This window comes from Protomyctophum parallelum (genome assembly GCF_964188405.1).
Source record: "Protomyctophum parallelum genome assembly, chromosome: 3".
NCBI classification, from domain to species: domain Eukaryota; kingdom Metazoa; phylum Chordata; class Actinopteri; order Myctophiformes; family Myctophidae; genus Protomyctophum; species Protomyctophum parallelum.
The window spans coordinates 43,266,667-43,289,889 of NC_139698.1; the positions used below are offsets into that span (position 1 = coordinate 43,266,667).

Here is a 23,223-nt window from a genome sequence, read left to right on the forward strand (position 1 = left end):
AGAACAAGATTCCTTTACAGGATCTCCTCACTGGTCAACAAAAACACCTTGAAGACCTTAACAGGAGCCCTCGTACAAGGTTTCTTTGACTATGCATCCACCTCTTGGTAGCACATCTCCTCAAAGGCCCTAAAAACAAGGCTCCAGACCTCCCAAAACAAACTGGTCAGGCTCCTACTTGGCCTCACCCCCCGAACCCACCTCACCCCTGCCCACTTTGACAGGCTGGGATGGCTTAGGGTCGACGACAGAGTACAGCATCTTGCAATGGGTCTGGTCCACAAGATTCGATACACCACCAAGATACCCATGTACCTGTCTAAATACTTCCTTAATGTAAACGAAGTCCACACCCACAAAACCAGAGGGAGTGCAACAAACCATGTACAACCCTGATTCGGCACAAACAAGGGTCTAAATTATTTTCGCTCCTATGCCACCAAAATGTGGAACGCCCTACCAACAGTCATTAAGACATATGAATCCCTTGACTCCTTCAAAACCGCTCTCAAAGGGCACCTACGGATGGCTGCAATTTGAAACTGGCCTCTGTAAAATCTGAATCCCCCCCACCGCATTTCCCCTCACTGTATATGTATCTTTTCCCTTTTTGCTTCCTATTTGATTAATTTCCTGTTCTGTTCTTTAGCTACATAGAAGTGTCTATTTGTATGTCTCTAAATATTTTGATGAATTGAACAATGTGGACCCTGTTGTAAACAAGTGTAATGCTTAATTGGGTCGTCCACTCATAGTTAACAGTCTTTGTATTGAGTTTGTGCTTGAATTGTACTGTAATTCTGCAATTAATTGTTAATAAATATTTCAATCAATCAATCAATGACACCGTTATACCTTTACAACTTGGGAGCTGCGAGCTTGAAGCAGCACAGAGACAGACATTCTCTGGAGCCGTGACCATATGGATGTGTTACGTGACACGCGGAAATCCAAGTTTTCATAGTAAATGCGACCTACTGTCGCAAAAAGTATTTCTGCTTTAAACCCTGTTTTAAAGCAGGGTTGATTGGGATGGTAGCATGGTCTACCTTTCACACTTGCAAGTTTGAAGGCAATAGATTTACATACTGTAGAAACTTGCAAAAAGCTCAGTTTGAGTTAAGAAATGACAGTATTTAAAAAAAAATACATTTATTAAAATAATAAATAATATTGAACTTTATTTATATAGCACTTTTCAAAAACAAGAATTTATAAAGTGCTGAACAGGACAATAATAAAACAATACAATGACAGTTGAAAGATGAAAAAGAAATGCTATACACTTATGTTTTATGTCCAATTTTAATTACATCACATTGTAAACGGTTCCCATACTGTGGCTTTGTAGCCATAACTGCAAATACTCAGTCCGCTTTTGATTTGAGCTTTTGATTTTAGTCGGAGGGACAGCAGCTTGGTCTCAAATACACCTTGAAGTATTTTAAGGTTTTAATAGTTCAACCATATTGGAGCTCTGTCATGCAAGCCCTTGTAAGTAATTACAACTATTTTTTAAAGTGTTTCTAAGACGTGTGAGTGTGTAAAGAGGCTAGGACGTTGTAGGTGTCTTGGCAGCAGATTTTCTTTGTCAAGTTATATAGTCGATTTAATGATGACTGTGTCACAAGCAAAAAGTGCATTACAATAATTCAAATATCTTGTCTTGGAATGACATGATGGGGCAGATCTTTCCTGAGATGAAAGAAGCATGACTGTACCAACCAGGTTTGTAGCTGATTAAAATGCAAACAGGAATACAAATTAAATTACATAATAAGGAGCCATGGGATTGTTGAACTGCTTGTGCAATGGGATCACGACCAATGATAAAAAATATATTTGGGCGATTCAAAGCATTTAAGAATTATGTAATAGACAGTTGGCTAACATCATTTGGATTCAAATAAAGATACCAATTGTGTATTGTCAGCATAAAAATGCAAAGAAACGTTCTGCTGAAACTTGAAAACACTAGGCCCAAGAATGAAAGTTTACCTTGAGTTTCCCCGAAATTTAAAATCCACAGAGAAATTCTCCACCTTTGGAATGCTGAAGTTAATTTGTCTAATACTATGCTATACATTCTTAAAAAATATGTAACTTTCAACACATCCATTTGTTTCGTTACTGACAACTGGTGCAGCAGGTCTTCAACCCAACATAATATTAATAACAACACTTATTGAAACAAAATGTGTTATCAATATGGTCATGCATAGGTCAATTTGTAATGTTTAAAACTACAGTAGACCAATGGATGTGACTGCCTTTGTAAGAGTGTGCATGTGCTATAAGCTACCTATAACAATAGGCCCCATACAGCCGTCGTGTCTTGTCGGGGAATCCAAATGAGCGTACCCCCGACTCAGGCAGGCCTCCACAACGTTCCCTAGGGGTGGCGATGGGATATCGAGCGCTGCCGTCTTTCAGCCATCCGCCATCACATTGGTCGTATTTGTGAAAATACCAGGCAGAGTAAAGCTGACCAACTAAAGCCAAGTCAGCACCTTTACGTTTACACGCCTGCACTGCTTCCCTAAATGAAAATGGCCCTCCAATGTAGAACACAGACCCTGTGGAAGGAGGGAAATGCATGAAACACACTTGACCAAATAACTGTTTACAGACACTGCACTCAAGTCTTTTGTTGTTTGCAGTCACTGGTTGAAACAGTGTAAAATGTAAATTTATGTTTTATTCTAATATAGATAGTGGCAGCTATTTACTGAATTTAACAGCACAACACAGAGGCAACTACTAGTTTTTTCCAGCTCTCTGTAAAACACTTTGTTTTGAAAAGTGCTATAGGATACAAATAATCTTATTACCGTATTTTGTTATTTAGATTAGAATTACATTTAAAAATGTGGGTATTTTGTAAACACTTTTGTGGCCTATGAGTGCAAGTTCGTCATCTCATTAGTCCGACCTATGTGGCCGGTTAAGACTGAGGCTAGGGTTAGGGTTTGGGATAGTGTTAGTAATCGCTCGGGAGGTCGGAAAAATGACATGTTATCCTTGAGGTGTGGGGTTGGATTATGTCAGGTTAGGAGGTACCATGCTGCAGCCAGTACAGTGTACTGGGTGCAGGCAGCAACCATTAGGCTATATTAGACTTTATTGTCCCAGGGGGATATTTGGTTTCACCGACTGTTAAACATGGAACACATAGGAACAGCATACGGTACAACTACAATAAAGACGATTAATTACTTCCTAACACAAAACATGCCAGCGAGGCAGTTTGTTTAATGCTGCAATGTCGGAGTGGACAGAACTCCTAAAGAGAATGTTTTATACAGTATCTCCGTCCAGGTGGCATTATTGTGAAGTGACGATTGAGGGGGTGATCAGTGTCATCTACTATTGTAAGTGTTATGTGATACTTTGCTCTTCATGTAATTAATTATGTATGATGGTGTATAATTTCATTTTGTTATGTATCTTTGCCTGAGTCCAATCAACTGTTCTACATGTGTGGTGGTAGAGATGGTACACCGGTCAAGATTTAACTAATTAAAAATGTCTGACTGCAAAGCAACATGTCACTTTGAGCCACATCTTCCTCCGTTTCTCACAGATTCAATTGTTTTCAGCATGTCTCAACAGCAGATGTTAGTGTCCCCATCCCACATCCTGGTGGCAAAGGTAATTGTGTTAGACAAATTATCATTCTGTATCAAATCCATAGATAGACCAAATGAACATACTTCAGACGGACAAAGATATATGTATATTGTGTATAAGTATACAAGAGAAAACACAAGTGATTATGTATAACATGGCGTGCCATAAAGATGAGTGTTGGAATAGCCAATGTGGCTATTTACAGTACACTCAGGTACAGTAGCATGTCAGAGACAAGCACTCTGGTGTCCTTCAGCCAATTATGCTATTTTCATTTCTGAAAACCACAGATATGTTGAATGACAATGTTTCTGAAACAAAAATACGTCAACATTTCTAGATCTGGACCATATCGACTCAACACAATTCATGAAACTAACCCTATACTGCTAGTCTCACTTACTTTCATTGTCAAGTAAAAATAGGTTTTCACGGTGTACAACTCCGACAGGCACTCACTTGGTCGGCCTCATGGAGTCTTATTTTGAATGCCATTGCTTTTACTGAGTTGGCATGGTTCGCGTTGTTGATGCCAGCAGGCGAGGCCGGGGCCGGGTGTAAACAGACACTACGTTAAAGTCATGTGATCAGGCAGCATTTAGAACTAGAAAAAGTGCCCTTCCGGGCACAGGTCTCCACCAGGTTATCCACAGATCCGTGCAGTTAGAGGTAAAAACACTTTTCGGCCAGTTATAGCGCCACCTTGAGGCTGAGTTGAAATTGTTCATGTGGCATTTCGTCCTCGGCCTAGTGGGAATGTGGGTGCACAATTTCACGGAAATCACGCGATGTGTTCATGATTTGCAGCATTTTGTTTGAAACTGAGCACTCCTGTGAACTTTGGAAGCCAATCTTAACCAATCAGGATGGAGTCTGATAAATCTGAAAGACCCGTTTCGTTGAATGGCTCTAGAGAGACTGTGTACCAATTTGCGTGATGTTTGGACAAAATCTGTAGGTGTACTGTGCAAAAACTTGTTTTGCACAAAGCGGCCTCCTGGTGGCGCTATAACAGGCCGTTCTGGAAAGTTTGGGGCAGAGGTTCATGGTTGGCATCCAGGGAGTGTGTGTGCAAAATATGGCATCGACCGGGTTAACGGTGGCTGTTTTGCACAAAGCGGCCTCCTGGTGGCGCTATAACAGGCCGTTCTGGAAAGTTTGGGGCAGAGGTTCATGGTTGGCATCCAGGGAGTGTGTGTGCAAAATATGGCATCGACCGGGTTAACGGTGGCCGAGATTAGCTGTTCACGGACACACGGACACACGGACGGACACACAAACGGACACACAAACGGACGGACGGAGTGCAAAACATACTCTCCCCACATGCCTTCGGCCTGGTGGAGACAATAATTGTGGAATAACTCAGCTTACCTGACGTTAAAGATGTAAAGCAAAACACATCAAAGCGATCTTTAATCTTGTCTTTTGGTCCATAGCTGCGAATGCCAGGCAGTAGCTCTCCTCCACAGCTGTCTCGTGGGTGTAGAATAGGGTACTGGACTGTTCCATCAATTAGCCATCCAGCGTTGCACCAGTCTAGACCCTCTGTCCAGGCTACAAAGGAATTGTAATATTAAAAATAAGCATCAAGTTATTGGTCATTATTACTTAAGTTTTAATAAGCTCTCTCACAAACTCTCCTATACTGTTAACACAAAATGACACCTTTTTTTACACACACAAGCACACAAGCACACACACACACACACACACACACACACACACACACACACACACACACACACACACACACACACACACACACACACACACACACACAAACAATAAATGCATACCTCTGTACAGCTGCTTGAATGTGGCTAGCATGCCATCTTGTTCTGCACAAGTCTCCTTTGCCTCATTGAACGTGAACTTGTAGCGACCATTTCTACTCTGATATGGAAATACCACTCCTAAGTGAATAGAGTTCATTGTTGAAGTCAGAGTTGTCTATTTACATTTTTTAACACATTTTGTTTCTAATTATGTTATGTGATAGCAAATGTAATTACCATACTAACACAAATACATCTTGAGATAACATGGTGTACATCTTTCTCAAATATACTATAAGCAGATCAGTGAAATTCAGCAAATGCAGAACTTAATTGATGAAATTAATTACTTGATCTCTTGACCTTAAATTCCCTTAAGGCTCATACATAGTCTGGTTTTACGGTGGTGGGGTGACCACCGAACTACAACATGACGTCACGAGCCGCGGTGAAGAGCAAACCACCACCACCGCTCCAGCCCTTCTCTCTGTTTTTACACCTTACCACCGAAAATCCAGACTATGAATAGGCCTTTTGAGTTAACATCCCACTCTGTTAAGACCTATTCATTTTAGGTGCTAAGCTGCCGACCGAAACAGTGCTTACAGAGAGATGTGTTTGGATGAGCGGTGAGTCGCTTACCACTGCAGCGTGCTGCGTGACGTCATGTTGTAGTTTTCGGTGGGCACCTTATACTAAAACTGGAGTATGAATAGGCCTTTATGCTTTTTGAACTGGACCCTCCTTTTTTCACCCAATTGACGATATTCAGACCAGGCCATCTTGCCAGCAAGGTGCTAACTAGGTGCAACGGGTCATCCCTATGTTCCCCAGGTTCTATGTTCTCCACTCCCCACGCCTCCCAAAAAAGGTTCTATGTTCCCCGCTCAACCAAAAAGAGGTTCTCTATGTTCCCCACTTAAAAGGTTCTACAGTATGTTCCCCACTCAACTATAGCACTCAACCAAACAATGTTCTATGTTCCCTCTATGTTCCCCACTCAACCATAGGAGGTTGCTGTGGACAGTTCAGATGTCCGCCATACTAGTGACATCATCGATAGGGCTTTCTACTATATATCATTTATGAGCAGCAAAACGACTTCCTATGTCTTTGCAAAGGGTTGGTAGGGTATATTGTATTTTTCCACCGTTGCTGAGTCCCGGCGGTCAGTTCAGTTGCAAATGGATGAATAAAATCGCACAGCCAAACATTTCCGGGGTTCTGACAACATCAACGCTGATTGGCTGCCAGCACGTGATGCGTGGAGTCGGGTGGGCGCGAATCCAGTTGGATTTTTCCAGCAGGGGCGAACATACTCTAGGCGGCCGTTCGCGTCCTAATATTAATAATTTGAAGTATTAATTATAATATTTCCTGCATTGTTTGGTGAGTGGGGAACATAGAACCTTTGTTTAGAGGGAACCTTTTTTAGTTGAGTGCATGGGGAACATAGAACCCTGGGAACCCACATAATAGAACCTTTTTTGGGTAAGCAGGGAACATCTTTTTTGCGGGGGTAAGTGGGGAACATAGAACCTGGGGAACATATAGGTACAGTCCCGGTGCAACTTCCCATAGACAGCCCATTCATCCAAACAGAAAAGTCCTATCTAATTGTATTAAACAACGTCAAACTCACCAACATTGCAGCTGTACGGAAAGCTTGAATTATCCTCTTTCAACCTGTAAAGTTTTTCTTTCATAGAAATCCACCGTAGACATGTTATGGCTACTTCCTGTCAATTTCTTTAAGTGTCAGAGTTTGGGAGTGTTCGTTGGATATCACTCAACAGGCCTGCCTACCACCTGTTTAAATTTGCACATAATGCAGTAGTCAGCAGGAGGTTTCTTTACTAAAAACGAGTGCTTCCAAACTCCATTACTTAGAAAACAAATCACCTGCAAGGAATGTCTTGACAGGAAGTAGCTCATAACAAGTCTACAGTGGCTTTTTATGAAACAAACACTTTGCAGATAGAAAGACGAAAATGCATGCTTTTCGCACAGCTGCAATGTTGGTGAGTTTGACATTGTTTAATACAATCAGATAGCACTTTTCTGTTTGGATGAATGGGCTGTCAATGGGAAGTTACACCTAGTTAGCACCTTGCTAGCATGATGGCCACGGTTTAGTTGTCTTCAGCCAATTTCCAATGTCCCTTGTATTGTACTGTAGTCCCTTGTTGCTGCTGACCCCTAGTGGATAGTGGTTGGCTCATTAGCGAGGGTGTAGACAGTGATGTGGGCACAGATGTGTAATCAGTAATGATTAGCTACACCTGGCCAACAGGGCACTGCATCCATGGATCCGTGCAGGCACACTGTAGCATCACAAAGATGCCAAAAGCCACGCACTATGGATGGCAGGAATAACCACCCAAGGCCTCATCTACCTCTGCTATATGCTACTCTTTGGAGACGTAATGTAAATGTCGGACTATACCTTCAATCCTCAAGGTAATGTCAACACTCTCATCCTCGACACCATTGATGAGCTCGCAGCGGTATCTTCCATCATCGTCCAGTTCAAGATGGCTGAGCTGTAGAGAAGCGTCCATGGTGTGGGCCTTCCGCAAGGAGGCCCGTGGTCCAAGACGACCATAGGGTTTGAAGGCATGACCATTTGAGATCATGACAATGTTCTCTGTTCCGAATTCCTTCCACTGTTCCACTTTTGTCCATTTTACTTTGTAGTGGGAAGGCTTGGCTCTCAGCATACATGGCAGGGTAGTGTTTTCCCCTCTTCGACTGATGACCTCAGCATAAACAGGTGGTTCGATTAGATACTTAAGCTTCTTATTCGCTGCAAGCAAAGAAAGTGTCCAACACACATCAAATTAGTGGCATGAAAAGTCGTATAATTATTACAGTTGTCACCATGTTATTGTCTTGGAATTTGTGAACTCAGTGTATAAAGTCTCCATTAAAGGATGTTTACACTGTAGTCATGATCGTGCAATATCAAGATGATCAACAATATAAATATCTACCTGCGTTTTCGGTGATGTATATAGCAGTTGCCCAGGTGAAACAACTTAGGGTAATGGTAAAAATAGCAGCAAAGTTCATGATGAAATGAATCATTGTCCAACCCCTGCAGTTAATGAAAATGTAACAAGAATATATTGTTAAGAAAATGACATAGACAATTTCCCAGCCACTGTATGTTATCAATAGGCGAGTGGGATTAACTGCATACAGAAATAACAACAAAATGTTGGTTTCAAATGGTCTAAACATCCTTGTAATCACCAAGTACGCCAAGTAACAGTGAAACATGCATGGAAGTATTTACTAACATAAAAAAGAAAACACTGAGACAACAGAACCTGTTTTAGTGCAGAAGATGCAAATGTCCTTTTAGTGATGGTCGGTCACCACGGTTATTCCTCATGAGAATGATGCTTTGAGGTTGGTAGCAAATAATTCACCCCTCTTAAATAATTACCTCTGATCACTGTTGTTCCTGAATCAGCTTTTCCCTCTTAAACTTCTTTAACCATGAGCCCACCCTCTGCATCTCCTATAGTTGTCTTGTCCAGTTCATCTCTCTCTCTCTCTCTCTCTCTCTCTCTCTCTCTCTCTCTCTCTCTCTCTCTCTCTCTCTCTCTCACCCCCTCTCTCTCTCCCACTTTACGGTCTCTCCCTCTATCTGGTCATATGTCCAACACAATGGTGTACAGTCTGTAAACAGGATTGTTGTCATCTCTTCTCCAGATGTCAATGACTATATGAGTGTCTGCCATTTTTCTCTCTCTTCATGTCTCCATTGTATTTCCACTTGCTAACATGGAAAAAAGACGGCAAGACAGGACGAAATGAGGACATACTGTATATAGGCTTTTTTCCCCTTAGCCAAATACCAGTAGACATAGTTGTAATACAGTACAGGAAATATAATTACAAATGAACAAAAAATATAATAAATATCAATTTACTGTGTGAGTTTCATGCATTTTCTTGTAACTCTGCTGCAAGGTATTTCCATTAAACAAGCTATATTATATTTAAATGTATAGGCTACACAGTAAAATTGTCTGTGTTAATTTCTCCACGTGTAACTCTGAGAGTGTACAAGCGTAACCAAATGGACCCATAAGGGTCTATTTGACATTTCAATTAATATAGAGGATTTCTACATTGTACATTAATGTAGTGTCACTGAATCATGTTGATAACAAGCCTGCCCATGTAATTGTAACCTTTCTCAGATGGGTATTACCGAGGAAAACCATAGGGTGCATTCAGCCATGTCTGTTATTGCCCACACAGCATTGAGGGCAGGAGGAGAGGATGCAGGGTCGCCTCTGGTTTCCTCTGCTCCTGTGGCCCTGGAGGACAAGGGCTGCATTGTCAGCCTCATGGTGTCCCTTCCCTCCACAGTGACAACAGGCGGCGGTCACACAAACACGGTTCAATGTGGAAAAAATGAAATAATGGGATTCTTCTGTTTCCCCTGTGTCTCCTCTCCATTGTGCTGTATTATCAATGGAGCTCTTTCTTGGACCCTCCAAGTTCACAGCAATTAGTATTCATCATGGCACACTTAGATGACAACTGCCCCTTCTTTCTCTCTTTTGGGAGCTGTTTATCACTTTTTGGTATTCCCCCCCATTTCTATCATCTACCTTTCTATCTGTCTGTCTTTCCCTCACAATTTCTTTCTGGGGGCAGGGGAGGGTTGGTAATGGTGGTACTATAGTGATGGGCTGTTACATTTTGGCTCAAAAACGCTCTGATTGGAACTTTAAGAATCTTCTCCCTAGCATGCTAATTAAGACTGAATACATTCAGAATTGAAAGCAAGCTTAACCAGACAGCTTTGTTTAAAGCAGTGCGTTATTTGGTAAGAATGTTGCAATGTGCGGGAGTGCAAGAGTATCTTATTAATATGAATGGGGCACATGATAAGGAAGTAGGCAACTATTACAGTGGGTCCTGTTTTTGAATTCGTTTTTCTTCCTCAAAGTAGCTTTCAGTCATGGTTGGCGAATCTGGTCATCCTCTTTCAGTGAATGGGTACAGTATTACAGAAACATTCATCTCCAGAGTCTACATATGTAGCTGCATTTTTGCAATAATATAAGAACCAAACAAAGAGTGGTCAGCGGTAAAGTAAAAGAAAAGGCATTTAGTTGTAGTCCTCCCTCCCTCTTTCAGTGAATGGGTACAGTAACAGAAACATTGCTCTCTAGTGTCTACATGTGTAACTGCATTTTTGCATGTAGTTGTAGTCAGAAAAGGAGCATGAAGTGGGGTGTGCCGGGCAGGGGCCGGGGCAAGTTGTGTTTTGACTGAAACACAACTTGTAGAAACATATAGGAAAATAAATGTGTATGTTTCAAATGTAATGTTGCAAAGGGGTGGGACCAGAGAAAACGTGCTGGCATGCGGGCCACTAATCGATTATCCTTGTGTGATAATCCTTGGCTTTCTACACTCACAAATGTTTTCAATTCAAAATACTAAAACTAAATATATAAAACAAAAAGACAGATTTCACTGGCCTATAGACAGTATAAACATGCTCATAATTTATGTATATTTTGTGCACCAAGTGACCCTTGTGTCTTGTAGCAGCGATGGTTGAGCGGAATTAAGAAATCGGAGGCTGCAACAGGTTCCAGTCTATGAACTCATGATCAGTTTTATTGAACAGAATTCACTCAGTACAAGGCACCACGGGCAGAAGGCCCTAGGATTCAGGAGTCACATCGTAAGCCGATCTCAATGTGAACACACCACGGTGGTCACACTCACAACATTGCAGTATTAGTAACTTCAAAGTCCCTCCTCCATGGGCTACCTCCGCTTGTGGTAGCCAATCAGAATGTTCACTTCACAGGATGTTCCTGTAAGAGTAGGAGGGACACATGGCATGTAGCTCATGTGTCACACTATACGTTTTATACCAATAGGACTAATTAAATATCTATACTATATGAAGTATGCAGAACATTGTTTAACATATGTATTGAAAAAGTTAGAATGTAATGTATTATTAACAGGTCTAAATGATTTAATCACAAATACATTGTAGACTCATCTAGAGCAGAGAGCAGGAAGACTCCTGAACACACACAGCTGTTTGCAGTTTGAGATTATATTAGGCTACTAAGATTAGGAACTGTCCCCGACCTCTGGTGGGTTTGACAGCATTCAGGGGGTAGTGTTTGAAGCTCAGTAAGGTGTGAGTGAATCAAAAGATACTATTGTCCTCTACAGGGAAGATTGATCAACTCTAAGCAGTTTACTCCTATATGCAAGTCACCAGCAGTATCAATTTACACCTTCTGTGTGCAGTCAGTGTACCTAGTTGAAAATAGGTTTGATGTACATGTACAGATGTCCAGATCTGTCCAGATCTGATTCATCATAATAAATTGTAATTGACTGGGTTTGTTTCAGATATTCTATTTTATTTATTTATTTATTTATTTTTCCTACAAATCTTCACATCTTAAACATCTTAACTTATTAACTCATTGATCAAAAAGTATTAACAGCTCTTTGGCAAACATTCTCGAACTGCAATCCACCTTAAGATCTGTTGCAGCTGAGAACACTGAACGGACACTGACGTCTCTTTACAACAGATTGGGATGATACAAGACAAGCAAGCAGGTTTGTCCTGCCTGCAGCTCTGATCTAGTATCAGTTTACTGAGGTTCATCAGTGCATGACTGTTGACGAAAGCTGACATCCATTGGGGTCATAGAGTCACACTGAAAGTATGTGTTTCTGACAGCTTTTCGTCCTGAAAGATAACCCTTATGGCGCCTTAATTACCTCCTGGGACACACTAAAAAAAACCAAATACAAATCTTTCTGACATTAATTCTTACAAATATCTGTTCTCCTAAAGTTGTATGTCTGACAGGTTTTGAGTTCTGTGAAAGATCGATGTCCCAGCTAAGAATTTTTAAAACGGTAAACACATGACAGGTTTAAGGGGTACCCCTTTCCTAACCGCAGATTGCCTGCATCCCCCTACCTGGTCATGCAGGTAAATGGGGGCAGTATAGGTGTTTTTCATACCTTAGGCGCATTAGCTTACAGATTCTAAATTGACTTGAATTTGACCCTTGACTCCCTTGCATGATGGAACAATGATCACTAGTAAACAACCGTAGTGGAACTCAAAACATTGGCTTTTTTGAATTCCTTTACTTCACAAAGGTTAAATGGAATGAGTACAGTAAATGCATGTAGCCTAACAACATCTGCCTAAATATGAGGATATTGCCAAAATCAACTGTAAAAACGAAATGGTGAAATGTATCTTAAAATTATTAGAAGCATCAGAATTTGTTCTTTCCTTTCTGAGCCTTTCATCGTTTGCATTATGGGAGTGTTTCACAATGTGCATACACATACAGTGATTTGGATTTTATTTATTTATTAGATCCCCATTAGCTTACTGTGAGTCACAGCAGCTACTCTTCCTGGGGTCTTGTGCAAGTGAAACTAGAAGGTATGCTACCCGACCCGTGCTTTACAGTAATAATAAATTCATATTTTAACAATTTGTGACTTTTAACTACCTTCAAAAACGTTATCCATCTATCAATGGAATGACTGACACATTCCTGAGTGAATGTGTAGATTTGTTGGAGGGTGAATTGCATATTTTCATGGTCTGATGGTTGATTGTTGTCTGACATGTCATGTGATTTACAGGTCATCAGTCAGCGGGCAAGCTGACTGATTGTACTGGAATCCAGTACAATTGCATTGCACAATTATGTTGTTTTTGCACCTCAATGCATATACTGAATCTTTTTTCCCACCACAGAATTTTAAGCAGTCGGCATTCAATAAAATAAAATGTCAGCTGTTTTTCCATGTAGTCTCTAACATGGTTAGAATTATTGACCAGTCTGAGGATTATTAACTAGTCAGTTATCAGCTAAAAGTAGAATTTTGTACATACACATACACAATGTGATACAGTAGTCACACTAGTTTATACAGATACAGATCTCAGGTATGGGACTCGTCCTCTGTTTACCCTGGAGCGTCTTTGTGCTGTTTTTCCACTATATGCTGACACTGATGCATAACACAAAAAGTGCATGAACATGCATGTCTGTGTGTGCATGAATGTATTAGCAGCATGTAAAGTATACAGTCTTCTTCTGACAGCTTACCTGTATTTTACTTTCACAAAAACAAGACGCACTGTACAGATATAAGCTTCTATTCTACAGTAGATGTAGGCTACTGTATAACGATCACATGGTGCTATGCATGCATGTACTGAATACTCATTCATGAGGCCCACTATATACACAGCATTATACACATTATCCTACTACTACTGTGCATCTGTAGGTGAGACGTACCTGTATGTCAGTACAGTATTGTATATCTTAACATTGCATAACGTGCATGTCTGTTCTTGTGCTTATCGCCATCTGATCAGGTGCCAGGCTCCCAGTGGTGGTATCCTGCTTTGTTACCATGTCTGTCCCTTTTCTGAACCGTTCAAGGTTCAAACCCCCCTTCCCGTGGGTTGTTCCATCAACCCACGCTGATTTGGAGATTGTTTTATCTGTGGGGCCCAGGAGCCAGCTAGCCTGCTGCGCTGATTGAGTGACAAGGACTGCGCACTTCACAGAAAACACTGTGGCACGCACACTTGTACAGTACCTGAGCTGCTGGGATTCCTGACTTGAATGAACGTGACGAAGGAGTACAATGAGGAGAGGAGAGGAGGAATAGTAAAGTACCACAAAATCGTGTAGTGTAGAAATTTGTTTTTACACTCCCAGATATAAATGAACATGCAGGATTTTAAAGTGTGTGCATGAAGGATAATGCTTGGAATCCTTGGATCACTGCTATACCATACATCTTGGATTTTCATCATGTAGCCTAGATGTAGACCAAACATATTGTCACAGTCATCTGGTCTTTACCATTTTGGCTAAAGTTTACGTGGAATAGGAGTCAGAGAGCATTATTTAGCTAAACATTGTGAGAATGCGGGCCCCATATTTACAGCTACTGTACTTTCAAATCAGAAACAATTTAATGAATAAACTTACAGCATCCAGGGATTTGTCTATAGGTAAGGCAACACCGGTGCTGAGACATGTTGATTATTTACACAGTACACAGTACAGTACAATGAGTACATACAGGCACTCAGTACAGACATACTGTAGTATGGCACAAGGACAACGGGGATAGACATACAACAATACAGGTGTACACTATAGTGTACACCTGTATTGTTGTATGTCTATCCCCGTACAGTATACACTGTATACAGTGTCTTCTGTACAAAATATCTGTCAGTATTTCAGCTAGGTGCATTTGTAGAGTGTAGCAAGTTGTGGTGTGTAATATTTGAGGAAAGGTTACAGTGCATCTATTACAGAGATGGAGGTCAGGATGACAAAAGCGATGTTTGGTATTTGAACTAACACATGACTAGTTTACGCTTGACTTGCAAAATATTTAGGCCACATCGCGTGAGCTGCTACACTTCATATTGGTGACTTGGTCCATCACACATTTATCTGACAGGGGATGAGAGATGTGTCTGAAGCCTAATTTATATCTATAATGTATCTCATTTTTATGCCTATATCATTGTTGTGCACCAAAAACAACAGATCTTCTCCCTGGATGCCAACAACGAACCTCTGCCCCAAATTCTCCAGAACGACCCCTACAGGGTAACTCTGTCATTTCTCAACCATTTTGGACACGTGAAGGCTTGCCAGAACCGTGCCGGCCACCTGCGCGCGTTCCTGGGGGTCTAGATGTTCCGGGGACCCCCACACGGTAACTCTGTAATTTATTTTTCCAAAAAAGTACAGTACAGAGCACAGTACACTACAATACAGTACAGTACAGAGCACAGTAGAGTACAGTAACTATAACAACAAATGTATAGTTGCACCGCTCTGTCAGGATCTGCCTTCCGTGTGTTGTTTTTGTTGTTCTTTAAACTTATTTTTAAGTAATGCTATGGTCTTACGAAGGTTAATTAGTGCCATCCCTCCATCTCGGTGAGGAAATGAAAAAACGCTGGTGGGGCGGGGCGATTTTTTATCTCAGAAATTTCGGAGAAAAATGTCACATATTTCTGACTTTAAAAACTCACAGAATTGCTACATTAATCTCAGAGATTTCTGAGAAAAATCTCACAAATTTCTGACTTTATAATCTGTGAGATTTGAGAGATTAATCTCAGAGATTTCTGAGAAACATCTCTGAGAGTTTAACGTGGCAAATCTGTGAGATTATAAAGTCAGAAATTTGCAAGATTTTTCTCAAAAATCTCTTAGATTAATGTCGCAATTATGTAAGTTTTTAAAGTCAGAAATTTGCAAGATTTTTTTCCAGACATTTCTGAGATTCATCTCCCCACGGCTTTCTTTTTTCACCGAGATGCTTTTGTGTTTCCTGTCTTCCATTGTAGTTGTTTCCTGCCTTGTCTCACCTTCCCTAGTCTCGCGTAGTCAGACAACTATTCCACAATCTCCGAATGAGTCTGGAACTACACCGAGTAAGGAAGCTGCCATTTCCGTTCACAAAAATAATATATTTTAAAATATCTTTAGAGCTTATTTTTTCATTTCCATTTCTGCTAAGTAGAAACTTAAAGCTAGATGATTTTTATTTATATTAGGATAAATTTGCCTGACTGTAAAGACGAAACCACTTCCGCTTTATATTTTACTCATGATAGAACTTCCGTTTCTCCAGACTGTATAATGGCAGCATTTGTAAATTGCGAGAGGCAACAGTCTGGCAACGTGAGACTACACCTTCCCTGATATTTGGTTCATTGTTTCACCTGTGTCTTGTTTTTCCCCAGCCAATCCTTGTGTTGACTGATTTGTGTTTGAGTTCACCTGTGTCCTGTGCCTATTTTATTTAAGTGTTTGGTTGTGTTCGATTATTGTCGTGTAACTGAGTTTCCAATTCTGTTTGTTTGATGTTGTTGCTCTACTGCAAACCTCTGTTTAATAAACTTCCACTTCAAGATTCTAAGTTCCTTGCATTTGGGTCCTACTTGAAATACATTGTGGCACGCTCAGTTCACACATGTGTGATTTTTACCTATAACTGCACCAATCTGCGTGAAGCTTTGCATGCACACTCTCCCTAGAGGCCACGGAAAAACCTTCATATCTTCATAGTGCCACGATGACACAATAACCTGACCTGGCCTGTGCTCCGAGGAGCACTTTTTATAGTTAGTAGGCCTACTGATCCTCACAAGGGATAATGCTGGAAGTTGCTGAAAAAGGTGATTATTATCACAGTGTAGCTGTCATCATTAAAATCTGCCTTCAGAATTAAAAGTTCATTTATAAATAACTACATAAGTTAAGAAGTTCATAATGTTTTTTGTTTAATTTTAATTTCATGTTTCTATGTGTTTCTACTTTATTTCAATGTATATTGAGGTGAGATTTATGTTGATTGATTGACTAAAGTCACTTTAACCTCTGAGCAGTTGAAGCCTGATCTGCTGATTGAGCAAGGGTGGTTTCGATCACTGGTAATTAGCAGAGCAGGGCAGAGCCAGTTCATTCTGAGAGAGAGCTTCAGCGTGCAACAGCTAAAATGCATTGCTGCTGCCACATGTAGATCTGCTGTTTTCCAGCCCATATCAGTTAAAATCAATACACTGATACTGAGAAGATTTCCCCCGTTTATTCCCCCCAAAGTAGATGTGGCCAATGAGGTATTATTTGTTACATTTGTGTTTGTTTATTGTAACCTGACCTGTTATTGTTCTCTATGAGAATATTGTACTGAATGTATATTGTCTTTTATGTTTTTATTCAGTTCTCACGGCATTTAGCAGCCAAATAAATGTCTGTACAACAAAAAGAACGCCTTGTGACGTATCTACCCACGGAGGGGGTTACACACAGGGAAATTAAATAAAAGGATAATGATACTAGTACCATAGCAACGATATAATGTGGAAAACTCATGTATCCTTCTACCCTAATTTATTTATTTACTGTACAAATATTGCTTCTGTATGACATACCGTTATTGCGCAACATCTTGCTGTGATGCAAATTACATCACAATTTCCACATTCACTGACCCCTCCCCTTTTCACTACACACGCACGCATGCACGCATGCACGCACACACACACACACACACACACACACACACACACACACACACACACACATCTTGCTGTTTGTGGGTCTGTGTAATATATTGTGTTTGACAAAGACTAACTGTGAGTGGACGACCCAATAAAGCATTACACTTGTTTACAAGAGGGTCCACCTTGTTCAATTCATTAAAACATTTAGAGACGTACAAATAGACACTTCTATATAGCCAAAGAACAGAACAGGAATTCATCATAAAAACGGCGTTCTAGCGTGTACGCGGGTGCACCGTTCCGTTCCGTCACTGCGCGTGCACGTCAAAACATTAATGGTACCACGGCGTGGTACTGCGTTCTACGAGCATGACACCACTGCCAAAGTCTACACTACAAGCAGTTTAGTTTAGGGATATGCATAAGCATATTTACAGAAGGAAATTTAAACTAAGTATTCCCTCAGAGCTAGTTGTGCTGAAATGTACTTCTGCAAACTGTTAATACATATTTCAATCAATCAATCAATCCATCACCAATTAAGTGTCACTGTTGTGCAGCCTAACACGCATACGCACACACACTCACACGCACACACACACACACACACACACACACACACACACACACACACACACACTCACAAGCACGCACGCACACACACACACACACACACACACACACACACACACACACACATTAAATGTATATATAATGATTTTGGGTGTGACAGTACAGTACAGGGACCCGGCCCCTGGGGACCCCCACATGGTAACTCTGTCATTTCTCGACTGTTACGGACACGGGGCGGCTCGTCGGAAATCGGGCCGGCACCCTGGGCCGCCGTGGTACCCAAAAAAACATCCATCACTGGACTTTGGAAGTCATTATTCACATGCGTCGGTAACTATGAATTCCACAAATGTCATACTACATATAATAGTACATTTATTCAGATTTTACAGAGGCCAGTTTCGAATTGCAGCCATCCGTAGGTGCCCTTTGAGAGCGGTTTTGAAGGAGTCAAGGGATTCACATGTCTTAATGACTGTTGGTAGGGCGTTCCACATTTTGGTGGCATAGGAGCGAAAATAATTTAGTCCCTTGTTTGTGCCGAATCTGGGTTGTACATGGTTTGTTGCACTCCCTCTGGTGTTGTGGGTGTGGACTTCGTTTACATTAAGGAAGTATTTAGTATTTAGTTGTTTTCATCAACATTCCCAGCAATGTTCCCAGTAATACCTTTTTCCTCTTTTTTGAACCCTCTCTTTTTTTAAATCTTATTTAGCTGTTGTTGTTATTACCGTATATTATTATTATTATTATTATTATTACCTATGCTGCTGCATTGTCTGAAGGACGCCGGACAAAAATGCGTTTTACTATTAAGATGTAAGATTATGCACAACCTTGAAACTTGAAGTAAGAATACAATGCTAACAGACATGCGATGTGTAAATTGCACATCCAAGTTGTAACTGCCTGCTGGAATCTGCAGCTGTGTCCCTTTTTCCTGACCTGAGTTTAACATAGAGTACAGTAAGTGGTTTGGTAAGTGAAACTGTTGCGTTGGAATGGTTGTTGATTTAGACATGCCCTGTAGGCTATGACGCTATGTTAGTGATGTATGTTGAGGAGGTGAGGTAATTATTCACAGAATCACAGGATGAGACACGTCTATGGGGAACGGGGTAAAAACGGTTTTATGCAGGGGTTACAAGAAATATAGGTCAACAGTCTTCAAGTTAATTAGGTAATATGAGTTAGATAATAATCGTATTGTTTTTTTAAATAATGGTATGAAAAATGATGATGTTAATAATGATCCGCGTCATCAGTGCCCATGTTCTCCCCGTGTCCCCTATAGGGTAGGTACCCTCACAAAAAACATGCAGTAATTCTGGTCTCTAAACTGCCTCTCCCTGGCCAGCCGGGGCGCCTGATGGAGGGGAAAGGAACTGGTTGGAATAACGTGTTCCTTCCACGCGCTACTTCCAACCAGGGAAACTCCCCCCTGTCAGGTGTAAAGGAGCAACTTGGACACTCATGCATGAAGGAAGCATGAGTTCAAGTCCGTTGCTCTCCCCAGGTTGGCGGAGGGTTTGTAGAGCCCAGGATAACATTAGATAATTGACACAGGGGTAAAAAACTGATTACAAAATTGTGGGATCAAAAAATATTAAAAAAATAATAATAATGATGCTGATAAAGTTATGCAAATAATGTGTTATTATTTTGTGTGTTATATTCCAATTGAAACAGGAACAAAGACTATTGTATAAGTTCTTCACTCGAAGTATAAACATGTAGCCTACACATGCAAATGTAATTTGTGTAAGTTATGTTTAGTTTGTGTAGAAAAAAGATCTACACAACTACAGGGACAGGTGAGTTGGAGCAGGCGACCAGTGCAAATAATGAGAGAAAGGATATCCCGCACACTGTCTTCGCTATATAAGTGAAGACAGTCAATGAAGGTCGTGAGACTGAAAAATTGTAACTCAGTAGCTTAAAAAACTACTGCATAAGTGAAGACCGGTGCGTGCACAGAAATCTATCATGGCTTACTGTTGAGAATAGATTACATTCACGTATTCTTACGTTTTTCAGAAATGTATTAATGGACAAAAAACCACAGTATTTCTCTGAACAGGTAGCACATGTAAGAGACGAACATAATCATATGACTAGACAAGCCAGTTCGGGTGTTTTGGTGGCACCTAAACCAAGAACAAATATTCTTAAATCTTCTATTATCTATAGAGCAGTAATAGGTTGGAATGCACTACCAAAGTGTATAACCAATACAAATACAAAATTCATCTTTAAAATCAAGTTAAAAGAACACCTTATGTAAATCATACTGCAGTAACCCTGGGAAAAGAACAATTCAAATGTATAATGTGTTGAAAGTGATTTTTTATTTTAATTTTCTTTATTGCTATGTTTCTTTGTTTTTTATTTCTCCTATGTTCTTTTTTTTGTTTTTGTTTTTTTCTTTGTTTTTCTTATTTTATATTTTATTTTACTGTTTTATGTTGAGTTAGTGTTTGTAAACAATTGTAAGTATTGCCTATGTTAAATGGTTGTCTGTGTCGGACCCCAGGAAGACTAGCTTTTGTCAAGGCAAAAGCTAATGGGGATCCTTATAAACAATAAACAATAAACAATCTCCTTTCGCTCATGTTTATTTTGTGTAATAAACGTTTGTTGCCCAGGGGCTCCTCGGGGCTAGTTATGCACTTTTGATGAACTGTACTAGAGTCCTCGTATAATTCTAGGAATCTCAGTGTTGGCATTGCCTTGGGGGGGGGGGGGGGGGGGGGGGGAGAGAGGAATAATTTACTATTCTGTGCCTATTGGGTTGCAATGCGGAATGGGGGTGAGTCCGCTCAAGCGAACTTCGCAACATTCGACATGGCATCTTGCATGCTTTAGCACGCTCGTTGGTGTCTCATGGCTCAAGTTTGCTTCAGCGCACCTCCGTCGTGTGGATTGGGAGACTAATGACTAACGAGGCACGCTACTGAGCTGGCTGCCAGAATGGGGTTCTGGCTGTATTAGAATGTGAGAATGCCCCGCCCCATGGGCACCCTACTACTTCCTACTAGTAGTAGGAGGGGGGCCAATCAGAGGCAGGCGGGTCTTTACTCAACTGGGCGTGAATCACGCTGCACGGCCACGTTGTCTGTTGTCACGGGTATAGGCCTACTTTGTTAGCTCTTTGTGCTAACAGCATTAGTGTTGGCCAGGGTGTTGTTTACTCATTACGACTATTAGTTAAAATTAATCCGTGCTTCGGGTTAAAATCACCTGTGGCTTCCTGTGAGGTTAGGGTTAGGTTAGGGTTTTGGGGAGGGTGTCTAACTAAATGGCAGACAGCGATGTGTCTTTGGCCACTGACCATATTTTTTCCATGCTCACCGCAATCGGTCCATCGCATCACAGAAAGGGAAACAAAAGCTGAGTGCACGAAGTTGTGCTTGTACAACTTCTCAATATAAACCATCTGGGAACTCATCGGCAAAACAAAAAAAAACAGCGCCCTCTGCAGTTGCGCAGCTCAGAATCTGTTCTAGAGAGATCAATTTATACATGATTGAGTATGATTCACGTACACACAGGGTGGCCATAGCTGAGTGCAGAGAGGCCGCCTGGGAGTGGTAATGTCACTGGTTCGACATTCTCAGTCTCAGTCTGTTTGTGGACTGTTGTGTCCCTGAGCAAGACACTTTTTTGCTAGTCTCTTAAGAGTGAATGTCGGCTCACAATGTTCAATGCTTCCGCCTGATTATCTGTACATCGGAACTTCCGAAGTGCTGAATATAATGTCCCCACACACAAACTTCCATTCTGCAGCCGTAAACTATATAAAGTGCCCCTCGGGGCACAGGTCTCCACCAGGGCAGGTCAGGTTGTGGCCTCCTGGTGGCACTATAATAGGCCAATGTGAAAAGGGTGGCATTTCTTCTTATGCCTTCGATGGCAATTGGATGATTTGAGGCATTTTGTTCCAAAAATGTGTGTTTGCAAAAATCCACCTGTTGGTGGCGCTATAACAGGCCAATGTGAAAAGGGTGGGATATACTGTATATCTCAGCCTATTAGGAATGTCTGTGAAAGATTTCACGTGAATTGCACACTGCTTTCATGATTTGAGGCTTTTTGTTCAAAACGGGCGAATCAGTTCCGTCTTGAACACATGACTATACTGTGTAACGATTTGTGGGATTTTTGGACAGAATCTGGAGGAGTAATGTCAAAAAGTGTGCTTTACAAAAGTTGGCATCCTAGTGGTGTTCTAGAAATGTTGGGGCAGAGGTTCATCGTTGGCATCCAGGGAGTGTGTGTGCAAAGCAAGCTACAGTAGATCTGTAGCTTGCTGCTTATAGCAAAAATGGAAATTCAAACATGAACCAAAAAGCAGATGACAGCTTCCTGTCACAACTTTTACGACACAGTCTTGCAGATTATCTTTAGTGTTCGAAGATTGCGGAAGAGTTGTTTGGCTTGAAATACAGTACTGAAGCACTAACTGCTCCAGGTGCTGTCTTAATGGCTCCTAATTGTCAGGATACGTAAATGTAGAGGACTATTTGTACTTGGCAAATATCCACACACAAGTTGCAGACAGATATAGAAGGATTTTGTCTTGACAGACAAGAGGGCCCTCACTTCTGCTGTTTACCTTTGACGCCTGTGGTCTGAAGTGCTAGTTAAGATTTCCCAAAACCAACAGCATTCCTGTAAGATGTTTCTTTCTGAAGAAAAGGCAGACTCCATCGATGGAAGATGATGATAGCAGCAGGAGTGACATCTCTTATCGACCATTACAATGCCAGTAGCAGGATGTGCACAGACTCATCCCTAAATCAACATCTTTCCCTGCTATCGTTCTTTTTCTTCTTTTTTTTTTACCAAAAGTCTACTCTAAGATGTTCCTCAGTCCCGCAGGCTTCCCCCAATCTACTGTGTCATCCTCAAAGACCCCTCTGTCTCAGCTCTTTTCCTATAGTGAGTCTAGAAGGCTATGAAATGTTGTGTATTGTTCATTCCAAATCTCTCCACCAAACTACGTAAACAATCATAAAACAAACTATTAGTTAGTTAATTATAGTGAAATGTAATGTATGAAATGAAATCAGTGTTCATTCAGTCCATAATTAAAATGTGTTTTGCATGCTGCTGCATACTTGTTGTAGTACATTGTGCTAA

At 40.9% G+C, this 23,223-nt stretch overlaps 1 protein-coding gene across 2 annotated transcripts; it reads right to left on the reverse strand.

Moving 5' to 3' along the window:
- Nucleotides 1-1,228: 1,228 nt before the first annotated feature.
- hapln2 (hyaluronan and proteoglycan link protein 2) lies at nucleotides 1,229-8,956 on the reverse strand. 2 transcript variants are annotated; one of them, XM_083760711.1, is made up of 6 exons: nucleotides 8,860-8,956; nucleotides 8,402-8,505; nucleotides 7,855-8,214; nucleotides 5,430-5,546; nucleotides 5,005-5,187; nucleotides 1,229-2,576 (listed from the first exon to the last, which is right to left on the reverse strand). In XM_083760711.1, the coding sequence occupies exons 2-6, from the start codon at nucleotides 8,493-8,495 to the stop codon at nucleotides 2,299-2,301; spliced, it is 1,032 nt and encodes a 343-aa protein (XP_083616837.1). In that variant the 5' UTR covers nucleotides 8,496-8,505; nucleotides 8,860-8,956; the 3' UTR covers nucleotides 1,229-2,298. The 2 variants fall into 2 exon arrangements, with proteins under 2 accessions (XP_083616837.1, XP_083616836.1); XM_083760710.1 differs by having other exon boundaries at nucleotides 8,741-8,945.
- Between the last annotated feature and the right edge of the window lie 14,267 nt (nucleotides 8,957-23,223).

Excerpts from the sequence above, each read along its gene's own strand:
- hapln2 (XM_083760711.1), bottom strand. The coding sequence starts at position 8,495 with ATGATTCATTTCATCATGAACTTTGCTGCTATTTTTACCATTACCCTA. Across the intron at positions 8,215-8,401 it reads ATACATCACCGAAAACGCAG|CGAATAAGAAGCTTAAGTAT; the intron begins GTAGATATTTAT and ends CTTTGCTTGCAG. Across the intron at positions 5,188-5,429 it reads ATTCAAGCAGCTGTACAGAG|CCTGGACAGAGGGTCTAGAC; the intron begins GTATGCATTTAT and ends ATTCCTTTGTAG.